Below are 24,117 nucleotides of genomic sequence, written 5' to 3'. Positions count from 1 at the left end.
AAGGAAAAAAGACAAGAGACCCAAGCAAAACAAGCACAAGAATCTCAAAACCATTGGGATGAAAGCTCATTATCCGAGTTAGAAATAGAAGCATATGCTGGACTAGCACTAATGTCTAGCCACAAAGAACAAAATACCTCAGAAGCCAGCATTGATGAAGGGGGAGCTACTTCAGATGAATACAGCGAAGCAGGGGGAGAATCAAACTTCAAATCTGATATGGTAAGTGAGGTATGCCTCTTACCACCTGATCAATTGTATTTCAGCATTAAATCAATGGCAAAATCAATGTGCAAATTTAAAACTAAAAAGGAATTTTTTTTTTTAAAAAAAAATTTAGAATTAAAAAGAATCTTGGCAAAATCTTGCTTAATAGAGGCTCTTCAAAATTTAAAAATTGAAAATTCTAATTTAAAGGAATAAATAGAAAATTTAAACAATTCTGCATACTCAAATTTTAGATATTTTTATGCCGTAAATTGGTATTATAGATTTCACAAGGGTCAAATTAGAAAAGTAACAAAAACATACATTCCTAGAAAATACTTGATCAATCCAATAGGAAGGAACCTATATTGAGTTCCAAAGTCATACATAGTTTAATTTGTGCATATTTCTAATTTTAATTTGATTTAATATTTACCTTTTTAATTGCCTATTGTACTAAAATAATTTTTTTTCATACAATTTATGTTCAAAATTAATTAGTTATTAATTTTTTCGAAAAATAGGATTTTATTTCCTATATGTAAAAAAAATTCCAAAATTTATTTTCCATTGTATTATTTTTTATGATTTATTTTCAAATATTAGAGTTTTTAATTTAAAAATATTTCACAAAGTTATTTTTATAAAATTTATTTTTTTTATAAAAATTTATAATATTATCTGTCTATAAAAATATTTTTAAATATTTTGACTAATATTTAATTTTCTATGAATTATTTATCCAAATACTAATTTTTAATATTAAAAATTCTCAAGCACTTAATCTTTGAAAATTTAATTTTTCTACACAAATACTTAGTCTACTACATTCCAAAAAAATTTATCAAGATTTTTCAAACCTCAAATCTATTTTTAAGCATTTTTAATAAAAATTCATTTTTTTATAGTAAACAATTTATTATTGCTTAAAATTGATTTTATTTTTTTATAAAAATTTTATTACTATGTTGGATATGCCTTCTTAATACTTATAAAAATTCTCAGAATTTTTCAACAATAAAAATATTATTTTTCACATTATTTTTTAAAAAATTACTTTTTAATCACAAAAATTAGAATTTTGATAATAAACTTCAAAATATTTTCCAAGTCTTAATCACTATTTTTTTTCATTCCTTAGACTTTAATTTTAGTTTATTTTAGCAAACCCCCTATTTTTAATGTGATCAAAGGGGAAGAGTTTAAAATTAAGTTTAAGCGGGTGGTACATTTTGCATGTTTTAAAACTTGCATAGTAATTTAATTTGATTTCTTATTTTACCCTAACTTAACTTGGGTTGATGCACATCAAAAAGGGAGAGTAATCCCATGAAGGTTTTGATGTAATCAACTAAGTCAAGTTAGGTCCTGTTGTTACTTTGATACCCTGTGTCTGAGTGTGTAGGAACTTAGGAGCACAAGATGTCGAGCTAAAGACGTAGCTAGCGAGAAAGACGACATGAGAGAGAGTCGACAAGCTCGGTGCGTCCGAGGGACAAGGCGTTGCGGAAGAGTTCGCTGACAGAAGAGAAGGAAGCGCACGACGTTTTCGAGGGACGAGAAACCGGAGCGGAAGGTTGCTCGAGAAAGCTGAAAAATAGATTCGGGTGAGCCCTATTCCGGATGGCCGAAATCACCCAAGCGAGCGGAGCTGGAACGGCAGAAACCAGACAATCAATAGGTTGTTGACTGTCCATCTTGGTCCGAGCGCTCGGACCCCTGGGGCAGCTAGGGCGCCCTGAGCTCACGCCCTGATCGAGTGGGTTCATCCCGACCCGGGCATCCGGACCTGGTCCAGGCGCCCGAACCTGGTCCAGGCGCCTGAACCACAAAGTTTATCTTTTGTCGAGCTATCGTGATCCGTTGCGTCGTGGATAAAATTTTATCCACCCCAGACACCTGGAACTCTTCCAGGCGCACAGATCAGTGCTATAAATACAGCTCTGTTTTCAGTAGTTGAAGAACACCATTTGTAAATAATTTCTCTTTCTGGTCTACTACTGTGTGAGTTATCAACGTTGTAAGAGGCTACTCCACCCAAATAAGATGTTCATAGTGAGTTTCATTTATCTTGAATTAGCAATCCTCTAATTACAAATTAAGTAAATCTTTTCTTACCTCTTTTATTTAAGTAATTAGCTTCTTAATTTTTTTTACAAGTGTTTGGGTTAATCGAGCAATAAAATCAAGAAAAAAATTGAGTTTATATTTTAAGGACTATTTAACCTCTTTTAATCGGCCATCAAACGACCAACACTAGCAACCCTCCTCCTTCCATTCCTTTTGTTGTCTTCCAGCCAGCCAACAACAACTCTAATCCTTCTTTCCTCCAACAAGAGCAGTCTTTGTTTCACTTTTCTTGTCATCAGAGCTAGCCGATCGTTTGAAAAGAGGATACAACTATCGTTCTCTCATTGTAGTTAAGCCAAATTAATTAACTATTACTTCCAAACGACATTGCATAATAAAATTAATGACGACTTTCTTAAAAATTATTTGACACTTTTATTGAACAATTAAAGATATAAATATAAATTTATAGACACCAATAATCAAATATATATATATATATATAGGGATGCAAACAAATAAGATATAACAGAATAATATAAAAATATTAATATTTAAATTCAAACTTAAATTTGAATTATTTAACCCCTAATTTGAGCATATTTAAATAAAAACTATATAAAAATAATAAGAATTCCATTGCTCGCAAGCGACTTGAGAACCAGCAAACAAAATATTATAGGTCCAAATTCAACTAAAAAAATTATCAATATCAAATTTGATAATTTGAATACTAATAAAATATTTTTCAAACCGATTCAAAAACTCACGAACAGACTTGGTTCATTTGCCCTTCTAATTTAAGCCCCTAATTCTAATTTCGGGATCCGTCCTGACATCATTCCAATAACAACAAAAACTTATATCCCACTATACATGAACTGATGAACAGAAGAAACTTAGACTACTTTGGATATGAACAAGCGATCTAGCTAGCAAAATGTTCCATGCACCTTCCTTTCTGGAGAATTCAAACATCTCGGTTCTGATAAATGCTCGTTTAAGAGTTACTTTGCTGAGAGTACCGAACATATTGCAGCCGTAGCAGATCAACAAGCTCCTCTTCGAGGTCTTCGAGTTCACCACCTTCTCGCAACTTGGGGTAGAGAGAAGCAACACCAGTGACCACAGCATCGACGATCTTATGCTGGTTGAGGCTTGCAGCAAAACGAATAAGCTCGATTGATGGCACTTGGAGTGAACTTATGCATGGTACAAGTGCTTTAAAACTCTCTTCTTCAACTTCTTCCAAGCACCAGAATTGAGCAAGTGAACAAAGCTCTACGTATGCCTTCAGCTCCTCGAGCTGCAACTCTGGGTCCAAATGGTTCCAGATACAGTCGGGATTAAGACTCGGCAGGTCTCCCGAATAAAACCAACGAACTAATTTGGTTAATGCTTTCCAGCCAACAGGAACCTTGATAATTTTAGAGTAACTGCATACATGAAAGAGCCACGCCAGATTCAAGAGTATGGCATGAATAATCACGCAAGAGGCATAAAACGGTACGATAAGTTGTTAAGAATCCACATAAATTGTCCAGGAAGCAACCTTTAGGTTCTTTGATTATACAAAAGTTGACAATGAGCATATAAGGGTGCAATAGCTCTACAAACAAACAAACAAAAAATCACAGCAAGCATATCAGAGATTAACTGAATAGAAATGTAAACTTATTTTGTTATCCAAAATCGTATACAAGAGAAAATATATATATATATATATATACACATAAGCAGAAGCATCTCAGTTAACATACTCCAGTAAGTCATAATTAAGCAGATAGAAATTCATAGAAAATATATTATTCTTGGAAAAGTGGAAAATCAATGCATATATAACACAAAGTGACTGAGGAATCTATGCCAAATGAAAATCACTTAGTTCATGAGCCATCTGTCTGAATTTTAGATATTGACACAAGATTTCAATGCTTAGTTTAAATCCAAAAGAATTAATGAGCTCTAACCTAGTATAATTGAGTTACCTGTCGTGCATCCCTGAGCGGAAGAGAGCCTGTAGATAATCACAAGAGATTGACAATATGATTTTGTGAGTATGCAGATGTGGAATTGAAGATTGGCATGTGCTACAATTCCAAGCAACGCCCTCCGTTGGCTTTGCTTCAAGAATAATGTCTCTGTAAAACACCGTACATTATAACAGTTTCTTAAACTAAAAAAAGAAGAATAAATAACCAAACTCCCACCCAACTGCACAAAGCACTCACTAAATGCATTTTTCTTTGTAGTCCTTCAGCAAGTGTTAAGGGCAAAAAAACAAAGGGTATGTTTGGTTTGTGCGTTTTCTATTTTTATTTTCTGGAAAATGCGCGTTTCCGAAAAATGGTGTTTGGTTTGCATTTTCCATGTCCATGTTCTAAAAAAATAGATAGCATTTTATGAAAAAATAGAAAATGTCAAAAAGTCATTTTCTATTTTCTAGAAAACATGTATTTTTCAGAAAATGAAAATGAAAATCGCACAAACTAAACACACCCTAAATATTTTCGGTAGGATACATATGTAAGTTACTAAAGTTCTACTTGGCTCATCTGTTTGAGCCTTTAGTTTCCCTTTTATCACTACAGAAAAGGTAGAAAAGGTAGATGGCAATGACAAGGGCATGATCAATGGAAAGATACTCACGAAAACTTATCTCCTGTTGTTTCAAGTGCTTCAGATAAATTGTAGCTGGGGAATCGAGCACCCCACTTTGGAAGCTTTCGGCTAAGCATGTCATACAGGGACTCCAAGCTACAGCATTTCGCAAGCACTTTCAGATGTTTTGTGAGGTTATCATCCACTTGTATCAATCCTGTATACACATATTCCAAAAGTTTTAGAAGAGAACCACTATCTACGCGATCTGAAATTTGAATCTCATGCCTCAATTTTTCATGATGATGTTCGCCTGTTTGATCTATGCATTCATTATCCTCTGCATTCTTCAAAATAGATTTGGAAAGCAAGAACGGACACCTAGCCAAAATAATAGGAGCATGGACTAGCAAAGACTGACCACTTGAAAGTTTTAAATTAGTATCCGCTAATTCATTCTCATCAATTGCTTTTGCCATTTTTTTTCCAAGCTTGCTTGGTAAGCCATAGAAACCAGAGAAGCTCAATATGTATGCAGCATACCATTTAATAGCAGAGCCAAAACTGTGACTCAAGATGCACTGTAGGCCTCTAATCAAATCATAAGCATTACAGTTCTCACACACATGACAGGAACCAAACTCCCCTAAAGCTACTTTATGGTTCTTACATGCAATGTTGCTAGATCTTATCAGCTGAGAAAGTGCCAGAAGGCTATAAAGCAATATAACTTCTTCACCTTCCAAATCTTCCACATTACTCCAACAGCATTCTCTGCCATAATAACGATTTTGCAGATGAAATGCATTGCTTGACCTGCTAATACGAAGATTACTATTTAAGCATATCTTGATGATAGAAGACAGTGAGGTTACACCATCTCTGTTAACAATAATCAAATGATATTTTGGTAAAGTTGAATAGCATGCCAAACTTATGAGGTTAGTAATAGTATGAAGACTGTCAGAAACTAAAGAGATATCCCCAACTGCATTTAGTTTCAGTGAAGCCAATACGTATTCCAAAGAGGCATATCCAAAAGGTCTTAAAGTTTCTGAAAGATGATATCTTGCCTGAGAGGCAATGTACTTGCAGGGTGAAAAGACCATCAGCATAACCGCCCTTGATACAGGTTCAAGCTCATTCATATAGGAAGACAACGACCCATATCCCTTCTGCATTAAGACTCTAGCAACTGAGCTGCAAACCAATGCTAGCAATGAATGACTGAATATTAAGCATTTCAAAAATTAACTAAAATATTTGGCTATAAGTGGTGGCACACTGATGATGACAGGAATCCATCTTCAAAAACTTACCAAGCACAAGAAATGAGAAAATCAAGATAGCAAAGTGCTCCACTAGTTTTCGAAAGAAAGCTTTCTTCACAGTGGACAGCAAGATTCCCAAGGATGTCCCATACAAAGGGTCTTGTATCAGCACTATTATCATATATTATAGCTACTAGCTCGTCAGATGATAATGCCACTTTGGCTTGTTGAATCACTATGAAATCACCGAGAAGGACATCGAGGAGTACCCTGTCGATCTCATGTTTCCAGAAAAATGAATGATGTTTACCAGCCCAACGAGTTAATAGGGCAGCACGACATGACTCCAAGACAAGAGGCAACTGATTAGTTGGAACTTTTTTAGAACATGAAGATTTCCATCCGCTTATTGAACCAATTATTCCTTGAACAAGAGGCTCTGAGAATGAGTCGGTTAGTAGATAGCATGTATCTTCAGATCTCTGTTGAGAAGATAGAAAACACTTCAGATCCAAGAGTCTGAAAAAATAAAACGAAAAAGAAAAAGAAAAAGAAAAAGAAAATCGAAGATGAAACAGAAGAGTACACTTAAATACTGGCATAGCTTTAAGGCCTCAATTCTAACTCCCACAGGATGGGAATTTCCCATGTTTTCTACAAGTAAAGAAAGAAATTCCTTGATCTCAAGAATCTTCAGTGCCCCATGTCCACAGAGAGCTGGAAAAAGAAAAATCAGTGCATCTGCAGCAAACAATTATCTAGAAACACAAAGACATAGGAAAATTACCATGTTAAGAATACCTAGTGCAGAAAATAATTTGAGAGCACCAATAACTACTGAAGTTTCAGAGTCTGCACAGTGATGTTGAAGACTAGTCATCAGTTTAGTATTGCTCCAAACTGGATATCTGGATAGAGGCCATTTCCTAAGAATAGACTCTAGAAGACATGCCATTGCGAGGAAGTACTCAATTGGTTGGGTTCCGGCAACATAATTTTGCAGTGCACAAACAACTTTGCCAATTGAATCAGCTTTGTCCAAAGTATTCCAAACTTCCTCAAGAACTTTGCCCCTCGTATGTCCTAGACTTGTAATTATGCGGTTTAATACAGCCGCAGACGAGATTGCCAAAGAAAATTGAGAAGATGACAACAAGTGTGACATAGAAACAGTAATATCAATAATAGGATATTGGTGGATGGTATTCCCTAAGATAATGACTAATTTCTGGGTCACACCTACTGCCAAATTTAATATTCTCATGTTGTCAGATTGAAGAATTCCACCCAAAGCAACCACTGTATCCAAAATAGGATCCTGCCATTAATGACAGATACCCAAACCATTAAATGGAATACATAGTAGACAAAACATTTCAATTAAATAAAACTAGTAATCCAAGCCCAGCAATGCTACATTTTACATGCTCAAATGATTTTAATTGGAAAACTAGTAAAATTTATTACGGTGATAAAGTGCTATAAAATATAAACAAAACCTTCAAATCCTCGGTGATTACAATGTCGACCAAGGTTTAAAATGTGATTCCATTCCAGAGTTTCGACCTCTGAGGTATGTGTCTGGTCAATACTCAACACACTTTAACACACTTCAAAGTTATCTAAGATTGTATTTTAATACTATAATCTTCTTTATCTCTAATTATAAATTTCAGGGCAATTATAAACTCAATTAGATTAAAGCTTTAGAGCATCAAATTACAAAAATGTAACAAGAGGAATGAAAATATCTTCCTAATAACTACGGCGAGTATAAAGAAAGTTGCATAAGAGTTTTAGAGCAACAAATTTCAAAAATGTAGCCAGAGTAAATGAAAATATCTTCTTAATAACAACGGCAATTATAAAATCAATTGGATTAAAATTGTAGAGCAACAAATTACATAAATGTAACAAGAGATGAAAATATATTCCTAACAATAAAATGAGTGTTGTGTATCGAATGGGACTATTGGTTCTGGTAGCATCGTATTGAAATCAATTTAATAATTAGCCATGTTGAAATAGGCAACAAAGTGACATTTTTCCATATCAAGAAAGTATTGACATGGATAAGCAACCGAAACGACATACCGACCAATACCAGTTGTCACTAGAAACCTTGGCAAGTGAAAGAGGAAGCGGGAGGTGGAAAAAGAAATTTAGGGAATCTCAACCCGAGAGGAGAGGAAAGAGAAAAATTTAAGCTGAAGATTGTGAAAAATAATGATTCAGATTTATTATTTTTTACTATTGTGGTACAACAACTTTTTTACAATATTAATACCCTTTTTGATACAAATCCCCTTTTTAACATTTCCACATTTTATAATAATCATTTTTTTATCTTATTACACTAATTTAGGTTTAAACATGGTCTAGACCTAGATTAGGCTTGCGTAGGCAAATCAATCAACAAACCATGTGTTGAAGCAAGATAAGAAATAAGAAAAAAAATCTGATCAAACATGTGCAGTGTAAGAATGATCCTGGTAGGGAGTGGAGCACCGAGTAAGTAAATGATATGATGGTTAGCAAAAGGCAAAAAAATTACTCATGCACAACCCAGATTTTTGAAGGTGGCGGGTGCAGAGGAAGCCTTAACAAACAGGAATCATCTTTTACTTACTCTTACTACCCCCACTATTTGTTAAGTAGCACCATCTTGAGACAATAAGTTGCTTTGCATCAAACATTCTAGGTCCAGTTGACCAAAACCAGCACTGCATTGAGAACTTAAACCTTGCTACTAGGTTTGTTTCTATTGCATGTATTAACCAGTGATCACTATCTTCCTTATCGCATGATTGCAATGACACATTGCGTTTCAATTAGTTCTGTTTCCTGAATATTTACCAGAAAAGTTTATAATGAGTTTACCTCTTTAACAACAAAATTTTATAAATAAGATAGTAAAATTTTCAAATTTAACTCATTCTATAGAATGTAGTCGTCCACTTTTGTTGCATAGGAAACAATTGAGTTTATTTTTTCAGTTATAGATTTTGCTAACTTGGTACCATTGTCTATCATGTTATCAAGATTTTACAAATTTTTAATAGCTAGCTCTCTTTTTTTTTTAAAAAAAAAAAAGAGTTATGATTAGATTCATTGATGACTGAAATTTTAGGCTAAATATAGCAAACAACTGAAAATGATGGTGCCTCTCAAATGAATTAATCCAGAAATAGATTATTGATGATGTACCCACTGTCACAAACCATTGTGATGTCAATAAAATAAAATAGTGCAGCACCAGAAAATGTGTTAAAAATGAAAACACTATTACAGCAGAAATGCTAACAACCAAACAACTGAGATAGAGAATGTGAACACCTGTATAAGAGGATGCTGCAACAAACTATATGATGTACAATCGAGAAATGCAGCCATTGTTTTAAGAGCATGTGTCTGTGTGTCAGCATCCTTGGATTGCCATCTCAAGACTTTTCTGTCAGAAACTCTGACACGACAAAGCAAATAAAAACTCCATAACATTAGAAACAGATTTCAATAGACCACTATATCTCAGGAAGTGAGAGATAAAATAACAACACTGTACAAGTGGTATTAGTGAAAAAAAGTATAATGCATACAATATGAGAACACATGTTCGCATATATAATAAAAAGTCTAGCAAATTCATTCAGCCATAAGTTTTCAAATCTTTTTTTTATTTGCATCCAATCCAGGATATAAAACCTGAAGGGAAAAAAAAAAACAAGAAATCGAGTTTGCTCTATACAAATAGGAAATAGTTTAACAAAGATTCATGAAAACAAATAGCAATATATTGTTGTTCATGAATAAGTTTTCAGGATACCAGTGTATAAATCATCAACACAAACAAAGAGGAGATCTGCCTCATATTTTGAATCATTTTAAATAGAAATACAATAAACAAATAACTAATCCCTTTCAAGCATAACTGAGCTCACAAGGTTGTGACATGTGGCACAAAAAGGCCTTATCAAAATTCCAATATAATGCTAAGATGCAGCGTTGTGCTGACCTATGAAGCGGATAAATGAATGAAATCTTCTCTCACACACACAAACATATCCTTCACATAGAACGATGTAATGTGTTACCATGCAATGATAAGCTACCATCTGTGATCACTACAATCCTATTGAGCATTCCAACGGAAAAAGATTCTGAATGTTTTTGTTTCTCAATTGAGCTCTATGGCAAAGAGAACAAGTATTTTCCATTATATATATATAGTCTAATAGTGAGTATATTATTTTTGGAGCATTGTATTAACTAGATCAAAGATAAACAAATTAAAGACTCTTAACATTGTCCTTGTCAGGAGATGGGAATTGTATGTATGCATTAAATTATCACTGATACAGGGGAGATGTCGGATTTTCGTCTGGCAGGGATTCCTCTAAGGCGTGACAGTTTATTTGATATCAGAGCCAAATTTTTACGAGGTTTACGATTTTTATTTTTCTGTGATTTGGAATTTCGTATTTTATGTTCTCGTTGTGATTTTCCAAATTATGGGATCAGGCAGTGACAGAATATCTCCAAGCTATAGGATGTAAGTTACTTCACTATTGTATTACAACCTTATAGTCTTATATTGTCGTTGGTATCAGGTATGAAGCGTGGAGAGACAGCCCCTAGTTACCGACGTGGTCCGGGGCGACCACGAAAACAACCTATCGAGTCAGCGGGACCTGAGCAGGTTGATCAGGAGGTGGATTCTTCTAAGGATCCTACGAATATTGAGATTGGTAACCATGATCAGACCCATCAGACTCCCATGAGAGTTCAGGGTATTCGGTCTCAGGAGATTCCTCCTTTATTACCACCAGTAGTCCCTGCTCCTGCCACTACTCCTTGGGTGAGACATAGAGCTCGTATTCTGCTATTGGCTCGGTCGGTAAAGGACCGATTTACTTTGTTCCATGGAGTTCCCGACCCTAATGTTGCTTGTTCTTGGTTGGGAAATATAGAGGACATTTTTGAGTATATGTCATGCACCGAGGAAGAAAATGCCGAATTATCTGTGTATCACTTGCGAGACCAGGCGATTACTTGGTGGAAGATGCAGAAAGCGCTTTTTGGGGATCAGAGTATCACCTGGACATTATTCAGAGGAGCATTTGAGAGACAGTATTTTCCAGCTCCTTTTCGTATGGCCCGTCGACAGGAGTTCTTAAATCTTAAGTAGGATGATTGATCAGTGATGGAGTACGATGCAGAATTTAACAGGTTAGCGGAGTATTGTCCTTATCTTGTTGCTCAGGACAACGATCGGTTAGATCAGTTCACCCAGGGCCTTGTAGCTTATATCCGTGTCAGGATGTCAGGTTTTACTCCTAGCACTTACCGAGAGGCATTAGATCGAGCTTTGGTTATTGAGATGACACAACAGTAGATTTCCTAGGAACGGGAAAAAGATAAACAAAAGGCTTAGGGTATAACTTCAAATCAGAAGCAACAAAATCATGGCATGGATCCCAGGCTACTTCGGAGGAGTCTTATCGGGTACCGAAGACAAGACGATCATCAGCTGGTTCTTCTGGGCCCCCTCAGAAAGATCTTTCTACTAGACTTAGATGTTATAGGTGTGGTGTTGATGGTCACACTAAACCAAATTGTCCATTGGGCCAAGATGTATGCTATTACTTAAGCTTCCGGGTCATATGAGTCGTGATTGGACACTGAAGGCATAGATGGAGATGGCCAAGAGTACTGCACAGGGAAGTCGTACTACTCAGACTCGACAGTCGAAAGGATCACAAAGGACACAGAGTGCTTCATATCAACAGCGTATACCACCTCCTCAGGCACAGGTATATCACATCCAGATTCAGGAGCACTCAGCAGTACCAGTTACTATATAGTATTCCACCGATGTTTCTTCGCATCAGATATATCCGGCACAGCAGAATTTTACGTCGCCACCTAGTTCTTGTTCGGTGATCCAGCCTCAGCAGTTTGCTACCGCTTCACAATTTCAGACCAATACTGGAGTACCGCCATCGTGCCCGGAGGTAGGACGAGTTTATGTTGTTACACGTGAGGAGGCACAGCGGGCTGAGGGATCGGTCTTTCGGGGTATGATTACTGTTTATTCATTTCCTGCTGAATTATTGATAGATACTGGTAGTTCTCATTCATTCATTTCTCGAGTATTTCTAGGTAAGATTTGTAGATTGCCGATTCGTCGGATGCATGGATTAGCGATATTTTTACCCTCAGGAAAGATACTAAATATCAGTCAGGAGATTAAAGAATGCCCATTGGAATTCGAGAGTCAGACACTTATGGTGGACTTATAGGTTATGGATATGCTAGAATTTGACATTATTTTAGGTATGGATTGGTTGGTCAAGTATTATGCCACCATCGACTGCAGCGCGAGAGTAGTTACATTTAGACCTCCGGATCAACCATCTTGGGTATTTATGGGTACCAAAGATGATGGGATTTCTATTATCTCAGCACTGCAAGCTTGAAGATTATTGTTCCAAGGTTGGCAGGGGTATTTGTTATCTATGATTAAGGTTGATCAAGATCATACTTCACAGCCTTCGGACATTTCGATAGTTCGAGAATACCCTGATGTATTTCCAAATGAATTACCTGGCCTGCCCCCAAAAAGGCAAATGGAGTTCACGATTGAGTTGATTCCGAGGGCAGCACCAGTATCAAAGGCTCTGTAACGCATGACACCTAAAGAATTAGAGAAGCTGAAGGTGCAGTTACAAGAGTTGCTGGATAGAGGGTTTATCTATCCCAATGTTTCGCCATGGGGAGCCCCAGTACTCTTTGTGAAGAAGGATGGATCGATGAGGTTATGTATTGACTATCGGCAGTTAAATGCAGTAATTATTAAGAACAAATATCTCCTACCATATATAGAGGATCTATTTGATCAGCTCAAGGATACTTGTGTATATTCAAAAATCGACTTACGCTCTTGCTATCATCAGCTCAGTCTCAGAGATTCAGATATACAGAAGACAACATTTCGTACTCGATATGGTCATTATAAGTTTTTTGGTAATGTCATTTGGGCTTACCAATGCTCTAGTAGTTTTCATGGATCTGATGAATAGGATATTCCTCGAGTTCCTGGATCTGTTTGCCATTGTATTCATCGATGATATTTTGATATATCCTCGATCCAAAGAGGAACATGGACAACATCTTCCTATAGTTTTGGAGACGCTTCGACGAGAACATCTCGATACAAAGTTCAGCAAAGGTGTGTTTTGGTTATCTTCTGTGGGTTTTTTGGGACACGTTTCTAGCAATGGCATATCTATGGACCCATAAAAGTTAGAGGTGATTACCAGCTGGGAGCAGCCAAAGTCTGTACAGGAGATTCGTAACTTCCTCGGTCTAGCTGGTTATTACCGAAGGTTTGTTGAGGGTTTCTCTAGCATAGCTCTCTACCTTTGACTCGGCTGACCAGAAAAGGGGTGAAGTTTGCTTGGACAGAGTCTTGCGAGATGAGTTTTCAAGAACTCAAGCGAAGACTCATTACCACACCTATATTAGTACTTCCTTCTGGGGATGATGGCGTTGTACTTTTTACAAATGCATCATTACAGGGGTTAGGTGCAGTGCTCATGTAGCATAGGCGAGTCATTTCATATGCCTCTCGTCAGTTGAAGGAGCATGAGAAGAATTACCCAGAGCATGATTTGAAGTTAGCAGCTATTATATTTGCACTGAAAATCTGGAGACATCATTTATACAGGATTACCTTCGAGATATTCACATATCATAAGAGTCTTAATTATTTATCTATTCAGAAAGAATTGAACTTAAGACAGAGGAGATGGATGGAATTCTTAAAGGACTATGATTGTATAATCAACTACCATCCAGGGAAAGCCAATGTGGTAGCTGATGCTTTAGGTAGGAAATCCCTAAGAGTTCAGGCTAGTCATCGAGTGTTAGTTACAGAACTGGTACAGAAGTTTTCTGAATTGGGATTAGTAGAGCAGAGTCAGACTGAGCGGGGTATTCCGGTAACTATGGTTGCTCAGTCACCTATTGTCGAGCGGATTAGAGAAGCTCAGGCTATTGATCAACATCTACAGTTTTTATGTAGTAGAATTATCCCAGAATAGCAGACAGGGTTTTCTTGTGATGGAAATGGAATTTTGTATTTCCAGGGAAGATTGTGTGTCCCTGAATCATCTTCCGTGAGGGAAGACCTACTTCAGGAGGCACACCGGTCCAGATTTGCGATTCATCCTGGTGGTACTCGCATGTATAGGGATCTGAGACGTTCATATTGGTGGTCTGGCATGAAGAAAGACATTGCGGATTTCGTTGCACGATATCTTGTATGTCAGCAAGTGAAGGTTGAACATCAAAGGCCAGCCAGATTGCTCCAGAAGATACAGATACCGGAATAAAATTGGGAGCATATCACGATGGATTTTGTTGTGAGACTGCCCAGGACACGGCGAGCATATGACTCTGTCCAAGCAAACTTTACCCCTTTTCGGGTCAGCCGAGTCAAAGGCAGAGCTATACTAAAGAAACCCTCAATAAACCTCTGGTAATAACCAGCTAGACAGAGGAACCTACGAATCTCCTTTACAAACTTTGGCTGCTCCCAGCTGGTAATCGCCTCTATTTTTTGTGGGTCCACGGATATACCACTGTTGGAAACAATGTGTCCCAAAAAACCCACAGAAGATAACCAAAAGGTACATTTGTTGAACTTCGCATAGAGATGTTCTTGCCGAAACGTCTCCAAAACTATACGAAGATGTTGTCCATGTTCCTCTTTGGATCGAGAATATATCAAAATATCATTGATGCATACAATGACAAACTGATCCAAGAACTCGAGGAATATCCTATTTATCAAATCCATGAAAACCGCTGGAGTATTGGTAAGCACAAATGACATTACCAAAAACTCATAATGACCATATCGAGTACGAAATATTGTCTTTTGTATATCTGAATCTCTCACACTGAACTGATAATAGCCAGAGCGTAAGTCGATTTTTGAATATACACAAGTATCCTTGAGCTGGTCAAATAAATCCTCTATACGCGGTAGGGGATATTCGTTCATAATAGTTACTGCATTCAACTGCCGATAGCCAATACATAACCTCATCGATCCATCCTTCTTCACAAAGAGTACTGGGCTCCCCATGGAGAAACACTGGACGGATAAACCCTCTATCCAACAGCTCTTGTAACTGCACCTTCAACTCCTCTAATTCTTTAGGTGTCATGCGATACTGAGCCTTTGATACCGGTGCTGTCCTCGGAATCAACTCAATCGTGAACTCCACTTGCCTTTTTGGGGGCAAGCCAGATAATTCATCTGGAAATACATCAGGGTATTCTCGAACTATCGGAATGTCCGAAGGCTGTGAAGTATGATTCTGATCAACCTTAATCATAGATAACAAACACCCCTGACAACCTTGGAACAATAATCTTCGAGCTTGCAGTGCTGAGATAATAGAAATCTCATCATCTTTGGTACCCATAAATACCCAAGATGATTGACCCGGAGGTCTAAATGTAACTACTCTCACGCTGCAGTCAACGGTGGCATAATACTTAGCCAACGAATCCATACCTAAAATAATGTCAAATTCTAGCATATCCAAAACCTGTAAGTTCACCATAAGTGTCGGACTCTCGAATTCCAATGGGCATTCTTTAATCTCTTGACTGATATTTAATATCTCTCCAGAGGGTAAAGATATCGCTAATCCATGCATTCGACGAACAGGCAATCTACAAATCTTACCTACAAATATCCGAGAAATGAAAGAATGGGAACTACCAGTATCTATCAATAATTCAGCAGAAAATGAATAAACAGTAATCATACCCCGAAAGACCGATCCCTCGGCCCGCTGTGCCTCCTCACGTGTAACAGCATAAACTCGTCCTACCTCCAGGCACGATAGTGGTACTCCAGTACTGGTCTGAAATTGTGAAGCGGTAGCAAACTGCTGAGGCTGGATCACCGAACAAGAACTAGGTGGCGCCGTAAAATTCTACTGTGCCAGATATATCTGATGCGAAGAAACATCGGTGGAATACTATATAGTAATTGGTACTGCTGAGTGCTCCTGAATCTGGATGTGATATACCTGTGCCTGAGGAGGTGGTATACGCTGCTGATATGAAGCACTCTGTGTCCTTTGTGATCCTTTCGACTGTCGAGTCTGAGTAGTACGACTTCCCTGTGCAGTACTCTTGGCCATCTCCATCTGTGCCTTCAGTGTCCAATCACGACTCATATGACCCGGAAGCTTAAGTAATAGCATACATCTTGGCCCAATGGACAATTTGGTTTAGTGTGACCATCAACACCACACCTATAATATCTAAGTCTAGTAGAAAGATCTTTCTGAGGGGGCCCAGAAGAACCAGCTGATGATCGTCTTGTCTTCGGTATCCGATAAGACTCCTCCGAAGTAGCCTGGGATCCATGCCATTTATTTTGCCTTTTATTGCCATGATTTGGTTGCTTCTGATTTGAAGTTATACCCTAAGCCTTTTGTTTATCTTTTTCCCGTTCCTAGGAAATCTACTGTTGTGTCATCTCAATAACCAAAGCTCGATCTAATGCCTCTCGGTAAGTGCTAGGAGTAAAACCTGACATCCTGACACGGATATAAGCTACAAGGCCCTGGGTGAACTGATCTAACCGATCGTTGTCCTGAGCAACAAGATAAGGACAATACTCCGCTAACCTGTTAAATTCTGCATCGTACTCCATCACTAATCAATCATCCTACTTAAGATTTAAGAACTCCTGTCGACGGGCCATACGAAAAGGAGCTGGAAAATACTGTCTCTCAAATGCTCCTCTGAATAATGTCCAGGTGATACTCTGATCCCCAAAAAGCGCTTTCTGCATCTTCCACCAAGTAATCGCCTGGTCTCGCAAGTGATACACAGATAATTCGGCATTTTCTTCCTCGGTGCATGACATATACTCAAAAATGTCCTCTATATTTCCCAACCAAGAACAAGCAACATTAGGGTCGGGAACTCCATGGAACAAAGTAAATCGGTCCTTTACCGACCGAGCCAATAGCAGAATACGAGCTCTATCTCTCACCCAAGGAGTAGTGGCAGGAGCAGGGACTACTGGTGGTAATATAGGAGGAATCTCCTGAGACTGAATACCCTGATCTCTCATGGGAGTCTGATGCGTCTGACCATGGTTACCAATCTCAATATTCGTAGGATCCTTAGAAGAATCCACCTCCTGATCAACCTGCTGAGGTCCCGCTGACTCGATAGGTTGTTTTCGTGGTCCCCCTGGACCACGTCGGTAACTAGGGGTTGTCTCTCCACGCTTCATACCTGATACCAACGACAATATAAAACTACAAGAGTGTAATACAATAGTGAAGTAACTTACATCCTATAGCTTGGAGATATCCTGCCGCTGCTTGGTCCCACAATATGGAAAATCACAACGAGAACATAAAATACGAAATTCCAAATCACATAAAAATAAAACTCGTAAACCTCATAAAACCTCGTAAAAACTTGGCTCTGATACCAAATAAATTGTCACGCCCCAGAGGAGTCCTGTCAGACGAAAATCCGGCAACATCTCCCTTGTATCAGTGATAATCTAAAGCATACATGCATATCCATCAGCCCACACGGCTAGAATAAAAATGATAACAACCACGCAGTTAATATACTCAGCCTACCCGGCTGGACAAAAATGATAACAAGGCTTACACAACCACCAGATCACAATAGCAACCATCACATATCAAACTCCAAAAACACAGACAAATTCATACAACACCGAAACCACCGAATACTAAATGCAAGAAAAGCGGAAATAAAACCAATGAAAGACCTCAGATATGTCGTGAAACGGAAATATAACCGATAAAAGTCCTCAGATATGATGTGGGACCGGCAGACAGCATACTCCAAGCAACTCCATATTAACTACCTGCTATCTGAAATCATAATGGTATAAACGGGGTAATGAGTATAGGTATTCAGCGGGTATTAGACAGATTAAAGCATGATTTATATAACCATATAGAAATCAAAGTGTACAGTCTCCAAAAGGAAATAAGAAATAAATCATGTTGTCCTAATATGATACAACTAACTATATCTGATACAACATCTATATAAGATCATACCTGAAACAATAAATGTACATACCCAATCAAAATCAATACCATGATACAATGACCAGTAAACTCATCAGCAATAGATCTACTCGTAACACCTATGCAATAAATATATATACGACCGCATATACATGTAAAATAAATAACGTGTATGAAATATAGCAACCAAATGCAACAATCATAGCTCAAACAAATGCAACATCTCACAATCACATGCCACTAATATCTACTAGCATGTATGCAAATAAATCTCCACAGATGCACCACGCATCATATACAAAAATGTGCATGCATGCCATATGGTCACCCCCGCCACCTCTCCAGACACCATGACCCCTATATGGCCGAGAGGCTTGGGTCTGTGACAACCGTACTAGTCTCCAGTACATGTTCCACCATAAAGTGGTCGAGACGGACAGTTCGCTAAGTAGTTATCTAACTACATAGCTAAGGGTCCCGACCACTCACATCTCTAACCCCCTGACTACTATGCTCTCAAAATTCACTACTCCTAAGTGGTCGAAGCTAACAGAGTATAAACACTGAGCGGTTGAGTGAGTGCGACAGGACTAGCTCCACTCCTAGCTACCACTCTCCAACAGTGGTCGAATGGGCAGCTATAAATGACTGATGACTCTTTCCCAACACAAGGGAGATAATAGTTATCAGGATGCAATTAATGATGAGCATGATGTGAATAATCACCATATAGACACTATCATCACTCATGCAACAACCAAAACGCCTCCGATACCCAAACCAAAGGTATATGCATACACACAATGCAAATGAATAATCAACTATGTGACTCCCACAACATATACCAATCATGTATATACTCAACAAAAATATGCATATACAGCATGCTAACTGAATACACCAGATAACAAAAATATGCATATATAGCATGCTAACTGAATACACCAGATATCCCTATGATACAAACACTACATGTGTATATGCCACAGAGTTCAGATAACAAGAGTATAGACTATATCGAATTAAATTGGATTACATCAAAGATCAAGCAGAAGTGTAATTATAAATGTGACACGGGACCTTGATCGACGACGTGCCACGTGACGTGGGTGGTTCTGTTAGATATGAGACATATTGAGGTGGGTATTTCTTTCTTGCTTCTTATCTAGTTCTTTGAACTTAAAGCATGGCTATATTTGGATGCTTAGGTTGCTTTACCTTAAATCTATAAGTTTGCTATTTTCCTGCTTGTCACTTCTGCTTGATCTTTGATGTAATCCAATTTAATTCGATATAGTCTCTACTCTTGTTATCTGAACTCTGTAGCATATACACATGTAGAGTTTGTATCATAGGGATGTCTGGTATATTCAGTTAGCATGCTGTATATGTATATTTTTGTTGAGTATATACATGATTGGTATATGTTGTGGGAGTCACATAATTGATTATCCATTTGCATTGTGTGTATGCATATACCTTTGGTTTGGGTATCGGAGGCATTTTGGTTGTTGCATGAGTGATGATAGTGTCTATATGGTGATTATTCACATCATGCTCATCATTCATTGCATCCTGATAACTATTATCTCCCTTGTGGTGGGAAAGAGTCATCAGTCATTTATAGCTTCCCATTCGACCACTGTTGGAGAGTGGTAGCTAGGAGTGGAGCTAGTCCTGTCGCACTCACTCAACCGCTCAGTGTTTATACTCTGTTAGCTTCGACCACTTAGGAGTAGTGAATTTTGAGAGCATAGTAGTCAGGGGGCTAGAGATGTGAGTGGTCGGGACCCTTAGCTATGTAGTTAGATAACTACTTAGCGAACCGTCCGTCTCAGCCACTTTATGGTGGTGCATATACTGGAGACTAGTACGGTTGTCACAGACCCAAGCCTCTCGGCCATATAGGGGTCGTGGTGTCTGGAGAGGTGGCGAGGTGACCATATGGCATGCATGCGCATTTTTGCATATGATGCGCGGTGCATCTGTGGAGATTTATTTGCATACATGCTAGTAGATATTAGTGGCATGTGATTATGAGATGTTGCATTTGTTTGAGATATGATTGTTGCATTTGGTTGTTATATTTCATACATGTCATTTATTTTACATGTGTATGCGGTCGTATATATATTTATTGCACAGGTGTTACGAGTAGATCTATTGCTGACCCGGTGAGTTTACTGGTCATTGTATCGTGGTATTGATTTTGATTGGGTATGTACATTTATTGTGTCAGGTATGATCTTATACAGATGTTGTATCAGATATGGTTAGTTGTATCATATTAGGACAGTATGATCTATTTCTTATTTCCTTTTGGAGGCTATACACTTTGATTTCTATATTGTTATATAAACCATGCTTTAATCTGTCTAATACCCGCTGAATACCTATACTCATTACCCCGTTTATACCATTATGATTTCAGATAGCAGGTAGCTGATATGGAGTTGCTTAGAGTATGTTGTCGGTCGGTCCCACATCATATCTAAGGACTTTTATCAGTTTTATTTCCGTTTCACGACATATGGTCTTTTATTGGTTTTATTTCCGCTTTTCTTGCATTTAGTATTCGGAGGTTTCGGTGTTGTATGAATTTGTCTGTGTTTTTGGAGTTTGATATGTGATGGTTGCTATTGTGATCTGGTGGTTGTGTAAGCCTTGTTATTATTTTTGTCCAGTCGGGTAGGCTGAGTAAATTATGGTTGTTATCATTTTTGTTGCAGCCATGTGGGCTGATGGTTATATGGATATGTATGTATGCTTTAGATTGTCACTGATACAAGGGAGATGCTACCAGATTTTCGTCTGGCAGGGACTCCTCTAGGGCGTGACAATATATATATAGTTTAATAGTGAGTATATTATTTTTGGAGCATTGTATTAACTAGATCAAAGATAAACAAATTAAAGACTCAAGATTGTCCTTGTCAGGAGATGGGAATTATAGGGTCAAAACACAAATTAGTTTGGAATTATTTGGTATCAGATAGTCAAAGCCTTACCAGAATTATGAAAGTCACATGACTTAACTAGTCTTAGCAAGGAATCAGTCTTAGAGCATCCACATTAGCTTCCTTATCCAAAATGCATAATTTAGGGTAAAAAAGTTATTTTATTAAATTTGGATATCCACTTTTCACTACTCCATATATCAATTTTCCTATTTTTTTCTCTCCTCTATCATGTTTAGGGAATGGAATCAATTCCCTAAATTTAGAGAAGCACTATTCATAAATGCAAAATTTTAAAAATGGATAGAGTAGCTAATGCAAAAATTTGTTAGCTATCCTATCTAAAATTTAAGATAAAATCTTTGGATAGGATAACTGATGTAGATGCTCTTATAAAGCAACAAATGTCATAGTTTAAAAAAGTGATCTACCCATAAGCATTATTTTAGTGCAAAGTGCAAACACATGCCTACTCAATTGTATATTAATTTAATCTTAAATTGGCTAAACTAAATTAGTTAACTAGTTAGCTTGGCTTGATATTTTGAGGAATATGTACGAAGAAAATTAATATCGTTCATTATTAATGGAGTGTTACCTATAATAAAATTGACAAAATGAGGAGGAAAGAGATTCCTTACTGGAAATGCTATGGTGCATTGGTTCAAAACAACATGAAGTCACACTTGGATAAAGCTAGATGAGATCTAAAAACAAAACCTTTGAGAGTAAATCTTAACCAAGAAAGTGAGTAGCAACACAAACTACCAAATCTCTCTTCCTATTGTTATATGATGTGGTAGGTTAAACAATTTTTATGGTGTTAATAAATAAATTATAAAACATGGATAACATTAATGTTAAATATTTTCTAAAACCTTGCATAGGCATCTTGTTGGGATTCAGACTGACTCAAAGCCTAGGCTCTGCATAGGGCATGCACTAGACCAACAATGGCCTAAAGTGTTGCAGAAACTAGCTGCTAGCATAGGGAGTGTGAGACATGGTAGCCAACTATGCCAAGCCCCATACGTGTGTTTAAGGTTGTATGTGACCTAGGAATGCATTGTATGACAAGTTTTCATCTAGGGCCAGCACCATGAGCTGAATGGCACATCGAAATCTGTTAAGAGGCTATTGGAAACTAAAGAGCTTTTGCAGAAAGATTTTCTTCTCTAGAGAGAATTATTGATGTCAGAGGAACATGTTATATGAGCTGGTTTTTTTTTAAACCAGTATTAAGAGAGGAGTCTAGGAAGTGTTGACAGCTTTTATACAAGAAGTAGGCGAAGGTTTCTCTAGGTTCTTTGCACTTTTAACAAGCTAGCATTCTGGTAAGACTTATGTTTAATCATGTTATATCGCTCATGTTCCTTTTCTTTTGTGTTCATTGGATTTAATCACATTGTGTTCTATCCTTGGTAACACTGCCACACAAGGTATTTGATGTATTACTTATACCATAAAAAACATTTTGTTGTGTGGCTTCATGGTGCGGGTGATTTATGCATTAAAGGTACATCAATGTCAATTTAAGGATGACCCAAAGTGGAAGATTACAGCACCTTCCTCTGGGTAGATCCTACTTGTGGTATCTAGATAATGTTGATTCCAACCATGATAGTTAAGATGATGATATGGAACTTAAGATCTTACAACCCAAACAGACCTCAGCAATCTAGAGTTTAAGTAGGATCTGAATTAGGCTAGAATCTTGTGAACCTGTGATTCAATCCTATATTTCCTCATGGTTGCTACATAGGACCTCAATCCCAATAGCCTTGACCAGATGGAATAACTTCACTTTCTACTAAAACTACATAATATTCTTCAAGTCATATCATTTAAGAAAAAGTTTCAATTGTATGAGATTATTTAGCTCCAAACTAAAAGGAGACAAATTTAACTTGTTCCATTGTCATCCATCATATATTATTCATCCAACCTAGATAAATGCAGCTAGTTACCCTCAAATTTTCAAACTAGTCCATACTCTTGCTGATATTCACACTGCAGTACAAGCTAAAATCTTTATTTCCCATTAAAAAAAAAAAGCAAACACAGACTTTTCACAACCATGTTTTTTAGGGAATATATGTCATTGAAAATTGTAGGAAATTTTCTAAAAGAAATAATTCTGAGGGGAAGAAACTTCTAGATGCAAAAGGTTGAAAGAATAACGAAGGACAGACAACCCTTAACACTCAGATTAAATATACTCTTTCCGAAGGAATAATAAATGAGGAACTCAAGTAAGCCCTAAAATAAAATGGCCTATAAGGCAAAAAGCTTTTTTTGTATTAAAAAAAAAAGGGAAAATCAAATTGATCAAAGAACCAATTCCCATACTATGAGAACCACCAACCGCCAAGGTTATCCGACTTCAAAATTAAGTCTACTTGCACGGAAAGGCGTGTTGACCAACGGAAAATGATTACTATCACTTGATTCACGAACACAAACAGAGACAAAGGAAAGAACATGATTGGGAAATTGCATAGCAACAAAGGATGATTAAGAAATTAGAAGACCAAGTACCTCATGCCGAGGGAGAGCGCATCGTGGAGGCGCCGGCGAACAGTAAGTAGATGATCGCTGATCTCCGGCTTCTTCCCCTTCCCACCTTTCGAAGGACCACCCATCTCAACAACCGCCCTCACCACCGGAGGCGAAAAGAGAAAAGGGCTAAACAGCAATTTACAAAGAGTTAATTAATTAAAATTAAGATTATTTTGAATTAAAATATTTATTTTATTTTATTTTAATTACTCCAATTTTCTCTTTTTGTAAAAAGGCAACCTTGCACAAATAATTAAATTATAATATATATAAACTAAATTAAAATTTTAAATTTGAATAAATTAAGTATTTTTAGAAACAATTTAAAAACATTCT

At 37.2% G+C, this 24,117-nt stretch overlaps 1 protein-coding gene across 1 annotated transcript; it reads right to left on the bottom strand.

Moving 5' to 3' along the window:
- Nucleotides 1-2,966: 2,966 nt before the first annotated feature.
- Nucleotides 2,967-23,903, bottom strand: LOC122040956 (BTB/POZ domain-containing protein At1g04390-like). The gene is made up of 8 exons (XM_042600447.1): nt 23,761-23,903; nt 9,486-9,612; nt 6,951-7,467; nt 6,736-6,866; nt 6,198-6,631; nt 4,927-6,078; nt 4,266-4,418; nt 2,967-3,713 (listed from the first exon to the last, which is right to left on the bottom strand). Exons 1-8 carry the CDS (start codon nt 23,862-23,864, stop codon nt 3,278-3,280), a joined length of 3,054 nt encoding a protein of 1,017 aa, XP_042456381.1. The 5' UTR covers nt 23,865-23,903; the 3' UTR covers nt 2,967-3,277.
- Between the last annotated feature and the right edge of the window lie 214 nt (nt 23,904-24,117).

This window comes from Zingiber officinale, chromosome 2A (genome assembly GCF_018446385.1).
Source record: "Zingiber officinale cultivar Zhangliang chromosome 2A, Zo_v1.1, whole genome shotgun sequence".
Classification (NCBI taxonomy): domain Eukaryota; kingdom Viridiplantae; phylum Streptophyta; class Magnoliopsida; order Zingiberales; family Zingiberaceae; genus Zingiber; species Zingiber officinale.
This window is presented reverse-complemented; position numbering and strand designations above follow the sequence as displayed.

Coding starts and splice junctions, on each gene's coding strand:
- LOC122040956 (XM_042600447.1), bottom strand. CDS start 23,864: ATGGGTGGTCCTTCGAAAGGTGGGAAGGGGAAGAAGCCGGAGATCAGC. Junction 9,613..23,760: donor GCGCTCTCCCTCGGCATGAG/GTACTTGGTCTT, acceptor TTGTCGTGTCAG/AGTTTCTGACAGAAAAGTCT. Junction 3,714..4,265: donor CGCTCAGGGATGCACGACAG/GTAACTCAATTA, acceptor TCATGTATGCAG/TTACTCTAAAATTATCAAGG.